At 42.5% G+C, this 14,743-nt stretch overlaps 1 protein-coding gene across 1 annotated transcript in view; it reads right to left on the bottom strand.

Annotated features, from left to right (window-relative positions):
- Window positions 1-13,902, bottom strand: part of cntnap2a (contactin associated protein 2a) — a 1,656,857-nt gene extending 1,642,955 nt beyond the window's left edge. Inside the window, exons 1-2 of the mRNA XM_041183966.1 lie at window positions 13,600-13,902; window positions 13,238-13,475 (exon numbers count right to left, since the gene is read on the bottom strand). Of these exons, the coding sequence (XP_041039900.1) occupies window positions 13,238-13,475; window positions 13,600-13,902 (541 nt within the window). The remainder of the gene's footprint in view (window positions 1-13,237; window positions 13,476-13,599) is intronic.
- Window positions 13,903-14,743: the final 841 nt, after the last annotated feature.

Here is a 14,743-nt window from a genome sequence, read left to right as displayed (position 1 = left end):
GACTTTTCAAAGCAGCTGTACAAACAATGGGAAGTATTTTTAAAACAATTAGGCATTGGAATGCAGCCAAGAGTTCATAAACTGAATAAATAAACAGACTTCAGAACTGCTACATCAATTGGTGTTTAGACTGAATACATAAAAGCAATGGGAAAAGATTAAATGTTTGCACTTGGTTATCATACTAGGTTATCCTTTCAATAGAAAAACAGAATTACCTGGAAAAACTCAGCAGGTCTGGCAGCATCAGCAGAGAAGAAAAGTGTTGATGTTTCGAATCCTCATGACCCTTCGACCGAACTTTCAACAGTGTGAATTGTACTCTAACTTTTTATCTATTGGATGAATGCTTTTAACTTTTCCACATTTACAATGTTGATCTTTTACTTGCCAGCCTGCCAGTTGGCTGAAGTAACAATCTGGCAAACACACTTTTAAGGGGCTGTTACATTATCCAGTCAAGATACTGTCATCACTCACCCTACTGAACACAGATACAACTCATGCTACAGCATTTAATGATGAACTATAAAGGAGGCAAAACCATTTACTTAACTTTTAAACTCTTCTCGACTCCAATCCACGGTTCATACCTCGGAGCAGTTGATATAAAACCCAACAGCTGCTAAAGTCCAGCTGCCTCCATGAGAATTGAAAAACCTGGGGCAGGCTCTCAATAACCCCAGAACACTGTCAATTACATCCTTCATAGGGGTGGGGAGTGATGGAGGGGCTCTGGGTCCCACTTTCCCTCTCCCACCCTCATGAAAAAGACCAAGAGCAAAAATGGAGACAGAAATTCTGGCTGCCTTGCTCGGCGGCCTTTTTTTTGTTCCTGCCCCACCTTTGTTTGGTCCTAATGGGGACTAGGAAAATCCTTGCTGCCATGGAGGTGAATAAAAGTTATGATCCAGCCCATCTGAAGGAGATGACCCAACCACGAGAGGCACTTCAAACAATGCACACATGGCTGAACAAAACTGGAATAAAGGGACTTTGTAATAATACAATATAATGAGCATGTTTGCAGCCTCCTTGTCCTCACTGCACAGCACATAGTGTGCAATTTACAGCGTGGAAAAAGTCTATAACAGCTATCACACACCCGCTACCACTCCTGCTAGTGTTTCTCTACTCAGACAAAAATACAGGGAAACAATCTAAAAATTACAATAGGCATTTTGTCTCTATCACCAGTGTGAAGAATGTTTTTATACTTTTGGGTTACAGTTGGAGACTGGGTATAACAGGCCGTAGAAGTTAGCAAGGGAAAGCGTGCATGAGCAAAGTGGCTAATTTTTGTTTTGCTGGGAAACATTTTTGCCCCTCACCTGATGTATGCAGAATGATTGAGGGCAAGATAGGGAAATGTTAATGCGGAGCAGTAGCAGAAGTAGAATGGTTTCCATGTAGGAGCTTTGGTCGTTCATAGAATCTGAAAGTACAGAAGGAAGCCATTCGGCCCATCATTTCTTTGCTGGTCCATTAAAAGAGCTGGTCAATTGGTCCCACTCACCCATTCTTTCCTTATAACTGAGCAATTATTTCCTTCTATATGATAGCCATATGTCTGTAAGAACAAGAGGGGAGTTTGTTGCCAAAGCCATTCGATAATAGCAGGCTTCTTTTGGCCTTGGGCTTGGTTCATTGTCAGAAAAGGTGTTCCTTTATGAGCTGTGCCTGCAGGTGTGCAGTGGCTTACACAAATCAGTTAATGCTTTGAGGTGGAATTGCAACTCTCCTGAGCATTGCTGAGTTGAGATGCAAAGGCTCAAATTAATAGTTCAAAGGATGTGGTGCTTTATCCACTAGGCATCACAGTAGCGGGCCTCGTTATCTTCCTCCTTCTCATAACAGAGGAACAGGGCACTGCTTGCCATTCTTTACTGAAGCCTAAGGGTCATTAATAACGCACAAAACAAAACCCTTTACCTGCAGCTTTCATCCAGGGACGGTTTGCAACTGTTTGCTGAAACTCCAGCTCCACTCCGACCTGAAAGAACATTTGTGGCTGTGGCTTGTCTACCCCTTTACAGCAAGTCGGCCATGCTGGCAGGGGAAAAAAAAATCACCCAGCATTTTATTGGGACTAGGATTGGCAGCAAGCCTTCATACCTCATTTTTCATCGCTGGTTGCCCTCAGAAGAGCTGGATACAAGGTGGAGCATTAAGGCCAGTGATGCAGTATTTTTCACATGTAAATTCAGCAGCAAATTCAATGACTAAAGGGAATGTAGGATGAGGAGAGTTTCAAACTCACCAATCACATCCATCAACATCAACACATCCATCAAATTGCCACTATAAGATTGTAGGTGAAATCCAGCACTGCAAAAATGCATATTCCAGCTTCAATTCACTCTCAGGAGAAGCAGGAAGAATACTGGATACAGGTGAAGGACAAATGCACATTTTCTCTATAAAATGTACACATTTATATCATTAAGTACATTCTCTGCTACATTTTTATATGTCATGTTAGTCATGCCATACCTGTGAGTATATTTTTATTACCGTTCAATTTATTTCTGAAACTTTTAAGTCTTTTGTTATAAATAAAAAAATAAATGCAATTCTAGTCCAAAAGGGTGGCTAATGTGGAAAATGAAATAACGCACACAGAGAATTATGTTACTGAGGTTAGGAATGAGCTAATGAATTTTACTCTACATTTGGCTGCAAGGCATCCGAATTGACAGCGTTTGACATTGGAAGGCACAAGTGGAAAAAAAATGTCATACACCAGGGATTGAAATTCTTCAACTATGGTGAGCATGAAACACAGACAAAAAACAAACTACAATAGTCTAATCTAATTTCCAGAGACACACATTGTCGCTTTGTTTCCAGTGAGGCATTCATAATTTAAACAGCTTGAAGCTGATATTTCTTTTGATAATTTTTTCCACAAAACAAGTGCAATATGTTTAACAGGAAATATTCAAGTGCCTCAAGCAATTTTGCCTTCAGACTTCTGATTAAACCATGCCTAAGGTTGTTTGTTGGAAAATAAAAGTTTCTTTCCTGCCTGGATATTTGATAGTCTGACAGCTGCCAAGGAGAACAGATGAATTAAAGTTCTGGTAGCCCATCTTTAGTCCCAGCGGACATAGTTCACTGATCATGCCTTTGCCTTTACTCTGGCAAGAAAGGAAAGAGTTTTTTTTTTTACTTCAGACCTCCAACATCAAATGCCAAAAAATGGAAAGCATTCTCTCTTATTAGGAAGGAGAGAGTGTAATCCAATAGCCTCATGTAATCCAATGTCCTCATATCAGATATGTGGCTACCTGTTTAGAGAATATAGTGTCCTCCCATGTTTCAATAAAAATAGAACATTAATGCATCTGAATAAGCCTTCACAATAATACCTAGGCCACTGTTCAGCTGCTAGTATTTGTGTCTCTAAGTCAACAGGTCATGTATTCACATCCCACTTATGAGACATGAGCACAAAAGTTGGAATTGGCACTTCAGTGCAGTACTGAGGGAATGCTGCATTACTGGAGGTGTTGACTTTCAGTTAAGATATTAAATTGAAGCCAGGCTTGCTCTCTCAGGTGGGTATGAAATACCCCATGGCACTATTTAGAAAGAGTTGGAGTTGGGGGGGTGGGGGTGCGGCACTGGGTGAACTGCTCCTTTGGAGACCCAGCATATTCATAATGGACCAAATGGCCTCCTTCGGTGCTGTAACCATTCTGCCATTTTGCGATGAAAGAGGTTGTACTTGTTTGGCTTTTGCTAATATAATCTTACATTCTGTAAATCTTTCCAGAGATTTTTCCTTATACAAATTGCTCAGGACATTTTATGTATCATTAAACGTTCAATATTAGAGTAAGGTAAAATGTTAAAAATACAAATTGATATCATGAGATTAGTCTGAGTCATGTTATACGATCTGCCTCTGTGGCCATTCTTTGGACACTTTTGCCCTGGTTTCTGCCAGTTTTAGTAATATTTGTCTCTGTACAAACGCTTTTTTCTTACCTGGTGCATTATGACCCTTTTATGTTTGGAGTTTGCTGCTGATGCTATCTCTGAGGTCAACAGCAGCAAGGAATATAAACAGAATTGCACTGCTGTCTTCAAAGCAATACAAACCACCAATTAAAGGGGATTTCAGATATATCAGTAACTGCTGCTTTCACTTCAACTTTCAATGTAATTTCAGAGGCATAGTGGTGGAGGCAAAAAAGGCTAGAAACATGACTGAGTGAGCTGAGCAACAAAAGCAGTTCCATCCATTCCAGGAAGGCAGCAAATGTTTCTGCTGCCAAACACTGCACTGACCTTCCCCAGCGTTATGGAAGGTAAAACCTCTGAATGAAATAAAGACCAATGATGAGAGTACAATCTTTTCAAATAGGTCCATTTATTGCAGGAACAGGTAACTCTCCAACATAAACAAACCATGGCCAGTTTTATCAACCCTATGGTAATGGACAGGCAGGCGAGAAGGAATGATACAGGAAGGCATCAGGGTGCCCAACAGCTTCCTCCTACCATGCCATTTTGCCAAAGGTGGGAAAGGTGCCAGATCAGCCACCTGCTGTAGCCAAATTTAGTCATTTAAATGACCAATTAAGGGCCTATTTCCACAGATCCTCAGGAGGCTCTGGACAGTGAAGGGTTCTCCTTTCTGGGCATTCCATGGCTGCCAGAGAGGGCTCCTGCAGCACTGGCCATCCCTGACGGCATCGATGTCACTAAATGAGCACCCATTTACACCCTCCGCTCTCACACCAGATCTCCAGGGCCTGACTGCCTGGCCTGGTGCTTCCTGACCCCAGTTACCTTTCTTCGAGGGTGCCTGGCCATTGAGATACCTTGTCCAGGGAGCTGCAATCTCAGCACTGGCCACCACTAGCAGTGGTACTGCTGAGGCTGTTGAGTGGTCTGCTCTCTGATTAAGATGGCAGCTCTTGTCAGCAGGTCACTGTCCTTATTGGGATGGGAGCTCTGGCAGCACCTACTTAATTGACTGCCACTGTCAATTATGCTGTCCCAGGGTCCCACTATTGTCCAAAGCCACCTCAACTCTCATTTCTGCCTCCTACAAAAAATGTAGCCCTATGATTCTTCCGATGGTGTTTTTGCCAAACTGAAATGAATTTTTATTGATGCCAGTATTAAAGTAACTCCCAAATCTTTTTTCATTAGCAGCCCAATTTCACAGAAATGTAAAGTGAAAAACAGAACCCATTTTTAGATACAAACTGTGACTAAGAATTTTAAAATATGTGGAACAGCATCTCCTTGACATTACCAAACTTAAAAATATTTATTTACGCCCAATTGATTTTTAAAGAAAGACACTAAAGTACTCAAGAAAGCTAAGTTACCAAAGCTTATAATTCTTCTCAAACATAGGTGCCTCTGGTGGTTATCTACATCCGACTGACATATTCCAAAGGATCTCTCGAATGGAGAATGTGCAGGTAACAAGACTCCTGAGATGACCTAGGCTCAGGCTCAAAATTTTTAAAAGAGGGACTTGAAACCATTAACATCAATATTATGAGCTGAGAAGATGTGGCTAACATTAGAGCTCAGCCTAGAAGGCTGAGCAGCAGCAAGGAGCCAGAGACAGGAAGTTGAGGCAAAGAAATAAAAGACGGCAAAGATGAATATGCAACAGGTGACAAAAATCTCACAAATCTTTCCTGTACCACTATTTGTGGTAAGAACTCTTGCCTGAGAATCCTTCAGGCACTGATGTTGTTACATCGAAAAATAATAAACTGCTTTGGTGTTTACTGCATCATTTTAAAGATGCACAGTTGCCACTTACACTTTCTTTGGATGTTCATGCATCTACCATATCAGTGAAATACCACTTTATCAGTTCTCAGAGACACCTAATTTAAAATTCAGAGACATGAAAACCACTGACTCAATCTAACTGGAAGGGAGATAATGAGTTGAATCCCACTTTCTTTCATAAATTATACTTCATAACCTCATACACATGGAATGCAGGAAGATCTAACATTAATATGGTACCTTTTAACACTTTAGGTCATTCTACAGAAGCCAATAAAGGACTTTTGAAAGTGTAGTAACTGTTATCATGTAAGGGAAAAAGAGTAGTCGATTTGCATAGCAAGATCACACAAAGAGCAGCAAGATAACAGCCAGATAATGGACCAGAAATTGTTGCAATCTCATGGCTAAATACATTAATTGTGTTTTTTTTACCTCACTGTTCACATCACAAAATATTTGTGCTGGAACGGAAAAATGATAATAGTGCAGCAACATCAATGTTGCATCTGGGACCTAATGAACATCATGCCCAATAGTTATCCTTAACTATTGAAAAAGACTGGAGAACAATGGAAAAGAAAATAAATAAGAGTAAAATTAGAAACTAAAAGAGAAATAAAGGAGTTGATCAAGAGAGATGAAAACCGAGACAGAAAGGAAACATGAAAAAAATTTAAAAAGAAACAAGTCTATATTGTAATTCAGGGAATTGTTGTATTGATCCTTGAGAAGGAATACATGAATAGCAGGGTAGATGTGTGAAATGCACAAATATCTGTGACACATGCAGTACAGACCCATAATGATCAGGAACACAGAAATTCCTCCACGACAAAAGACCAAGGGCGTTGAAGGGTCGGGGTCTCACCTGCTAGTTGGATAGCTGGTGGGAGAGCCACGCTGCCTCTTTTCAGGAAGTCCTGCCAAACCAAATGCTAATCAGGCAGTGGTGAGGCCAGCGGCCAGCCTTCCCCCAGAATCAAGGCCCCAGGAGCAGAAATCTCACCTATAGAGAGCTGCTGGCCAATCAGAGGCCGGAAGCTGTTGTGCTTAGTAGCAGCACTAGGAAGACCATGGCTGCTACCATAAGGACAGGCACCAGAGTTGCAGGATGGTAGAGCAACATAGGACATATGTAAATAATGTGGAGGGTAGGGGCCATGGGAAGAGGGGTACAGGGGGGTTGGCAGCAAAAACTCTCAGTAGGCACCCCCCCTTCTTGATGTCACGTCGCTCAATTAGGCACTGAGAGGGACAGGAGGTAACAAGCTGGTTTTAGCGGCATGGCAACAGGCCTGCCTGCAATTGGGTTAATACCAGCCGCAGCAGGGTGAAGCTCTTAAGTGGTCATTAATTGACCACTTAAGTGATCATCAACTGGTGGCGGGAAGGGTAGGTCAACCATAGGCCTTCCCACCCAATACTTAATTCTGTTGGAGGAGGGGAGGCGGCAGGGTTCAAGCACATCACCATCCTGCCTAATTGCATGCCCTTCGTGCTTCCAAGCTTGCCCCTAGAGACAGCAGAAGATTCCACCCAAAATCCATTCTGCTTATTGCATGATACAATGCTAATGGAGTCACATAATCATGGCAGTCAATCTCTATCAATTAGTCTACAAGAGACTGAGAAATGACACAAGTAAAACCCCAGTGATGGGGAGCTTTGGAACCATAGGTCTAAAGTTATATTTTCCTTCCAAGCATGTTACACTTACAATACCGTAGGCTGAATTTTTGGCCCTGCCAAGGGTGAGACCAATGCGGACAGGGCCTAAAAATACTGCTGCTGGCCAGCCTGCTGGTTTCCTGAGAAACGTTTGGAGTTGGCAGGCCTACCTACCCTCACTAGGTTCATAGCCAATTAGGCTCATTAAGAACCTTGTTATGCACACTTAAAGGAGACTAACTGGGATTTTCCAGTCGGCTTCCAGTTTCCCGAATCAATGGGGGTCAGTTTTACTCTCTGAAGATAAGCAGCTAGCAGCAGGTCAAAGGGCCAGAGCTCCAGTTTTTTTTATATTTGTTCATGTGGGTGTCGTTGGCTGGGCCAGCATTTATTGCCCATCCCTAATTGCCCTTGAAAAGGTTGAGGTGAGCTTCCTTCTTGAACCGCTGCAGTCCAAGTGGTGTAGGAACACCCACAGGGCTGTTAGGGAAGGAGTCCCAGGATTTTGACCCAGTGACAGTGAAGGAAAGATGAAGTCGTTTCAAGTCAGGATGGTGTGTGGCTTGGAGGGGAACTTGCAGGTGGTGGTATTTCCATTTATCTGCTGCCCTTGTAAGTGGAAATGGTAGAGGTTGCAGGTTTGGAAGTTACTGTCGAAGGAACCTTGTTGAGTTTCTGCAGTAGATGCTACCACTGTGCGTCAGTGCTGGAAGGAGTAAATGTTTATTGTAGTGAATGGGGTGCCAATCATGTGGACTGCTTTGTCCTGGATGGTATTGAGCGTCTTGAATGTTGTTGGACTGCACTCATCCAGGCAAGTGGAGAATATTCCATCACACTCTTGACTTGTGCTTTGTAGTTGATGGACAGGCTTTGGTGGGAGTCAGGAGCAGAAAATTCCTAGCCTCTGACCTGCTCTTTTAGCCACATTATTTAGATGGCTGGTCCAGTTCAGTTTCAGGTTAATGGTAACCCCCAGGATGTTGAAAGTGGGGGATTCAGTGATGAATGTCAAGTGGAGATGGTTAGATTCTCTCTTGCAGAAGATAGTCATTGCCTGGCAGTTGCAAGTTGCATATGTTATTTCCCACTGAACATTATCCAGGTCTTGCTGCACTTGGACATAGACTGCTTCAGTATCTGAGTTGTTGCAAATGATGCTGAACATTATGCAATCATCAGAGAACAACCCCATTTATGGCCTTTTGATGGAAGGAAGATCATTGCTGAAACAGCTGAAGATGATTGAGCCTAGGACACTACCCTGAGGAACTCCTGCAGTGATGTCCTGAGACTGAGGTGATTGACCTCCAACAACCACAACCATCTTCCTCTGTGCTAGGTGTAACTCCAACCAGTGGAAAGTTTCCCCCTGATTCCCATTGACTCGAGTTTTCCTAGGGTTCCTTTGCGCTACACTCAGTCAAATGTTGCCTTGATGTCAAGGGCAGTCACTCTCACCTCGCCTCAGGAGTTCAGCTATTTCGTCCATTTTTGGACCAAGGCTGTAATGAGGTCAGGAGCTAATGGCCCTGGCGTAACCCAAACTGAGCATCAGTGAGCAGGTTATTGTGAGTTATTATGAGCTGAGTAAGTGCCGCTTGATAACACTGTCAACCACACTTTCCATCACTCTGCTAATGATCAAGAGTAGACTGATGGGGCGGTAATTGGCCCACTTGGATTTGTTCTGCTTTTCATGGTGAGCCTAGAGGCTATCCCTGTCTGCCTGAGTGTGGGCGCAGGCAAAGGCCTGACTGCTGTATTTGTTTTCTCATTTAAAGCTTGAAAGATTTTGGTGAGAGGCGTCTTCTGGTTGAAGCGCCCTCTAATTTGTATAACATCCATTGCAAGTTGCTACCCTTCTCAAGCTGAAGAACCCCTGTTTGGCCCTCTAGCCTCAAGAGCCCGGCCGCTGGCCTTAATTGTTCAGGGAACCTGCCTCCATGCCAATTAAAGGGGGCCTCCATGAAAATGCCAAAAAGCAACTATTTCCCACGCAGCCCCTTCCCCCAACTAGGGGCATGTCTGGGAACGGGAAACAATTCTAACCTCGTCTTTCCTGTTCCCAGACAAAAAAAAATCCAGTTACATGTCTCAAATTATTTACATATTGTCCCCAATATAATGGAAAGAAGTGCATTTAATCTCCATCACTGCATATCAAAACAGCTTTGCATTCTAAAAGTGATTGCCTTACAACACAATTAGAAATGTAGATGGGAAGACTTGCACAAAAGTACTGTCAAGGCAGATAAGCTGTTTTTAAACCTTCTAGTTTTTTTTCATTAGCTGCTAGAGTGATAGTTCAGTTTCATTGGTTCCTTTTTGCACCCCAAGGTTGAGCATCATGTCACCATAAAGCATGTGTTAACAAGTCCCTGAAGGCATGAAATACCAGTTATAAATGGTTGCAGCAAGATTAATTAACATCAATGTCATAAATCCAGTCTTTCTATGAAATGCAAAAACACGAATAGGAACCTTACTACAAGATGATTGTTCATTGCATGTTTTTTGATTTTAATCGTTTCCACAACAGCATACCCATCAAGCCAATTTCTAATACATACATTCCTTCCTGATGGATTATTTTGCCAATCCACTTAATTGCCCACGCACCGATTCTTCTACCAATTTGTCAGTCTATCCCAGTGGTCCCCAACCTTTTTTAATGTCACAGCACACCTTTATACTATAAAAAAACTTTGAGCCAAATCTACTGTTTTCTCCAACTGAACTAAAATGTGGAGAACTAAGATGCTTTTTATCTCTAAAACCTCCTAAAAACACGCCAAGCCACCATCCAATATAATTTTTATTAGTTTAATCAGTTTATAGTGAAAGTTATATCACCAGTTCCATGTCAAATATAATATTTTTATAGAAAATCTATACAATTTAAAACTGTTTCTCATTCAAGATTTCAATTGTTTTCAGTTTTCTAAGTCTGCATTTCTCAATGTGAAAGCTCATATTCATAACTTAATAAAAAAAAGTTCAATTTCTGCTCATTCATTAATTCATTAAAAATATTGAAATTAAAAGTATATGAATCAGAGCAAAATGCAAACGAAGGAAATATTTTGAGCAGCCGTCTTACTGGGAATGTTGGTGTGACACCTGGGCCTGCCTCTGTGAGCAGAGTCTCTTGATCCAGGGAAGAACTGATGACAATGTAACTCACAGGTGCTCTCTCCTTTTGTTTTTTATGTGAATCAGGGCTGAGAATGCCAACTCACACAGGTTGATTGTAGGAAACAGTAAGAGCACTGCTATAGCACAATCTGAAATTCTTGTCCTGCAAACAATCAAAATGTGCCCAGAGCCTCTCTGCAAAGTTTAGTTTCAGTGTATGATCCATACTGAACTCTGCAAATTCCTCTTGTTCTTTTAATGACAATTTCTTTGATGATTCAAAACAAAGTGAACCAAATGGATCACGTTCCCAGTCAAAGTCTTCCATACTTGTGGAGGGGAAGTAGCATTTGCATTTCTCTTGTAGTGTTTTAAGATATGTGGAGATGAATGCTATGTATGGTTTGCTGATGCCAGCTAGAACAACTCAATCAACCTACTTGCCACTTTTTCTTGCCAAAGTAATTTAGGGGACAGTGATAATTGTATCATAAGAAATTGGTTGAGTGATAGGAAACAGGAGTAGTGATAAATGGTTGTTTTTCAGATTGGAGGAAGGTTTGTAGTGGAGTTGCCCAGGGGTCAGTGTTGGGACCTTTGCTCTTCCTGACATATATTAATGACCTAGATTGTGGTGTTCAGAGCATGATTTCAAAATTTGCAGATGATATGAGGCTTGGAAACATTGTCAACCATAATGAGGATGGTTGTGAACTTCAAAAAGACATAGAAATGTTGGTGAATTGGGCAGACAAGCGGCAGATGAAGCTCAATGCAGAGAAGTGTGGTAATTCATTTTGAAGGGAAGAATATGGAAAGACAGTATAAAATAAAGGGAGAGCCTCTAAAGGAGGTGCAGGAACAGAGGGACCTCAGTGTTCTATGTACATTAGTCATTGAAGATGGCAGGGCGTATTGAGAGAGCAGCTAATAAAGCATATAGTAGCTTAGGCTTTATTAATAGGGGCCTTGAGTACAAGAGTGAGGAGATCATGTTGAATTTGTATAAGATAGAGTTAGGCCTCATCTGGAGAACTGCTCCAGTTCTGGGTGCAATACTTGAGGAAGGTTGTGAAGGCATTGGAGAGAGTGCAGAGGAGATTCACAAGAATTATTCCAGGAATAAACAACTGTAGCTATGAGGATAGGTTGGAGAGGTTGGGATTATTTTCCTTGGAGGAAAGAGGGCTGACAGGAGACTTGATAGAGGCATCCTGCGGGGTATGGACAGGGTAAATAGAGGGAAACTTCCCACTCAAGAGACCATCAAGAACTAGAAGGCACAGATTCAAAATAATTGGCAAATGTTGTAACAGTGATGTGAGGAAATATTTTTTCACCCAGAGGGTGGTTGGGGCTTGGAATGAACTTCCTGAGAGGATGGTAGAGATAGGTTCGATTGATGTATTCAAAATGGAATTGGATTGCTGTCTGAAAAAAAAGAATGTGCAAGTTTACGGGAATAAGGCAGGAGATTGGGGCTAGGAAGAATACACTTTCAGAGAGCCAGTGCAGATGCAGTAGGCTGAATCACCTCCTTCTGCACTGTAAAGATTCTGTGAAGGGCTGGTTTTGATATGAAGCCTTGAAGTTTATCTGTGACAGTCAGAATGTTTTCATTTTCCCCTGCATTTTAACATTCAGCTCACTCGGATGGCTGAATATATCTGAAAGATATGCAAGCTTAGCACAACAAGAATCATCACATATTAAATCTTGCACGGCAATTCATGCAGAGCCAAAAACTCTTTCAGTGCATTAAGGAGTTCATAAACATGGGACAGGACCTTCCCCCGAGACAACCATCACACTTGTGTGTACCTGATCGAATAAACCCTGGTGCTCGGCTCCCATCTCTTCACACAAAATAGTGAACAATCATTATTTCAAAGGAGGTTATTTTGCATAATTCACAATTTTCACTGTTTGTTCTAAAAAAGTAGTTAGCTCAGATGGCATTGGTTTGGCAACAAGGGCTTCATGGTGCAGATTACAGTGGCTGACCTGGATTTCAGGATTCTGTTCTTTCACCTTACTCATCAGTCCATTGACTTTTCCCGTCATGGAAGCTGCTCTGTCAGTGCAGATGATATTGCACCTAGTCCAGTTAAGATTGTTTTCCTCCAGATAAGCAGTTATGACATGAAAGATTTCCTCTCCGGTTGCACGTCAGGCAATTCTTTGCAAAGGAATAAATTCTCTTTGATAGGATCTCCATTAAAATACCTGGCATTGGCAAATAGCTGACAGTTTCTGCTCAGATCTGTACAGTCCTCAATCTGCAGGGCAATTTTCCACTAATTTCTAATTTCTCTTGAAGCACCTCTTCAATATCAACTGACATTTTGTCAATACTTCATTTGATTATAATATCAGAATGAGGAACTTTGTTGATTTCTTTGGTGGCATCAGCTCCCAACGTTACTCCCACAATATTTGCATGCCGGCAGAATTAGGGTTTGAGCAATGGTATGAGGCTTCTTCGATTTCACTACGAGCTAAGGCACAAGGTAGCTCACCTCCTGTGCATTATCTGAAACCCAAGCACACGCCATCATAAGTTGATTTTGCTTTATGTTTTGTTCTCTCAGGCACTTGAAGTATTGTCCTTGCTTGGAGAGCGAGCAGTACTTTGTATTCAAATGGAGCTTCAACTTACTTGGTACCACTGCAGCTTTGGAGAGCTTCTCCCTGCAAATTAGACATTCTGAAACAAGGCAAGTGGCATCGCCAGTCCACGAAAATCCAAAAGCCAAGTAGCCATCGCAGTGCTGTCTGTCTATGAACCTTGCTTTTATCTCCTGAGGTTCTGTTGTTTTGGCCATATTTGGATCGGAGCAGGATTCTTCACTTCTCTTCAAGAACTTATCCACGGCAAACTGTGGTCGAACGCCACACTACACAATAAATGCACTCAAGCATCAACTTGCGAGCAAAGTTTCAGCTCTCCGGCCATGCCAAGCAGAACACTACTGCTCCAAAGGTGTACCCTTGCCCGAACATCCTGCAGAACAGAGTTACCAACCTTCGGCTGCCTTCTTGGATCTTCGGGGCTTCTTTTGAGGCCTCTTTGACTACTATGGCTTCTCCCAAGCCCACTCCACCTAAGTTCTGCTCCCCAAAGCCCTTTCTCTGATTGGAGCCTGTTTCTCCTTTTCTTAACTTTAATAGTTCCTGTTTCTTACCCATGTCTTCTTTCCTTTCTTGGAACTTTGTTTTTGGACTTCTCCCTGTCCACCCTCCCATGTTTAGGTGCTCTCCCTGTTTCCCTCGCTTGTCCCTGGGTTTTCGCACCTTGGGTTTTCTCTCTTTGCACAGGCACATGGGGCCTTCATCTCCAGCTTGGAGATTGCCATTTCCAAGTCCCAATGAACCTTAGGCAATGTGTGGTTTGGATTCTTTACGCTTGTCAGGCCCCTGCACAAGGTTAATCAGGACATGGAGATGCTGACCACGGAGCTGAAGATGAAGGTTAGTTGGATTTCATAGGGAAGGATTTTTACCTCGCCAGGGAGGCGTGGCAGACGGGCCTGGGAGCAGCCGCGAAACCAACCGCTGGCCGCAAACCTCAGCGCTGCCGGGTGGGGCTGGAGAAGCGCGAGTGCAGAAGTCAGCGCATGCGTGGGGGTGTGCTCAGTGAAATCTCCCTGAAGGCACAGGCTGCCTCAGGGAGCTGAAGATTTTTAACATTACAAATGAAGAGTATCCCCTCTCTGTCACACGAGCAGGGGGATGTTAAAAATTAGTTTTAAAAGTTTTTTTAAAATCTCTGGTCGAAACCTCATCCCGCCCATGGATGAGGTTTTACAAATAATGCAAAAGTCGCTTGGCCTATTCGCCCGCCAGCCAACCAGCAAAAAATTTGATTTAATTCAGTAATTGAGGGCCTAAAAAGGCCTCCTAATTGTCAGCGGGTGCGCCACCACCTCTCGCACATGCCCACCGAGCAAAATATTGTAAGAGTGCGCGAGAGGTGACTATTTTACTCCCATTCGCATCGGGGCTGCACCCACCCGAGGGAAAAATTCTGACCATAAGAAGATAGATGTATTAGTATTTTTGAAACTTTTTTCCCAGCACACTTGGGCGGCCGTCATGGCACACTTGTTGGGAAGTGCTGGTCTGTTCAATTAGGCCTAAAAATGCCTTCAAATATCCATAGCAC

Source organism: Carcharodon carcharias, chromosome 3 (genome assembly GCF_017639515.1).
Source record: "Carcharodon carcharias isolate sCarCar2 chromosome 3, sCarCar2.pri, whole genome shotgun sequence".
Lineage (NCBI taxonomy): Eukaryota > Metazoa > Chordata > Chondrichthyes > Lamniformes > Lamnidae > Carcharodon > Carcharodon carcharias.
This window is presented reverse-complemented; position numbering and strand designations above follow the sequence as displayed.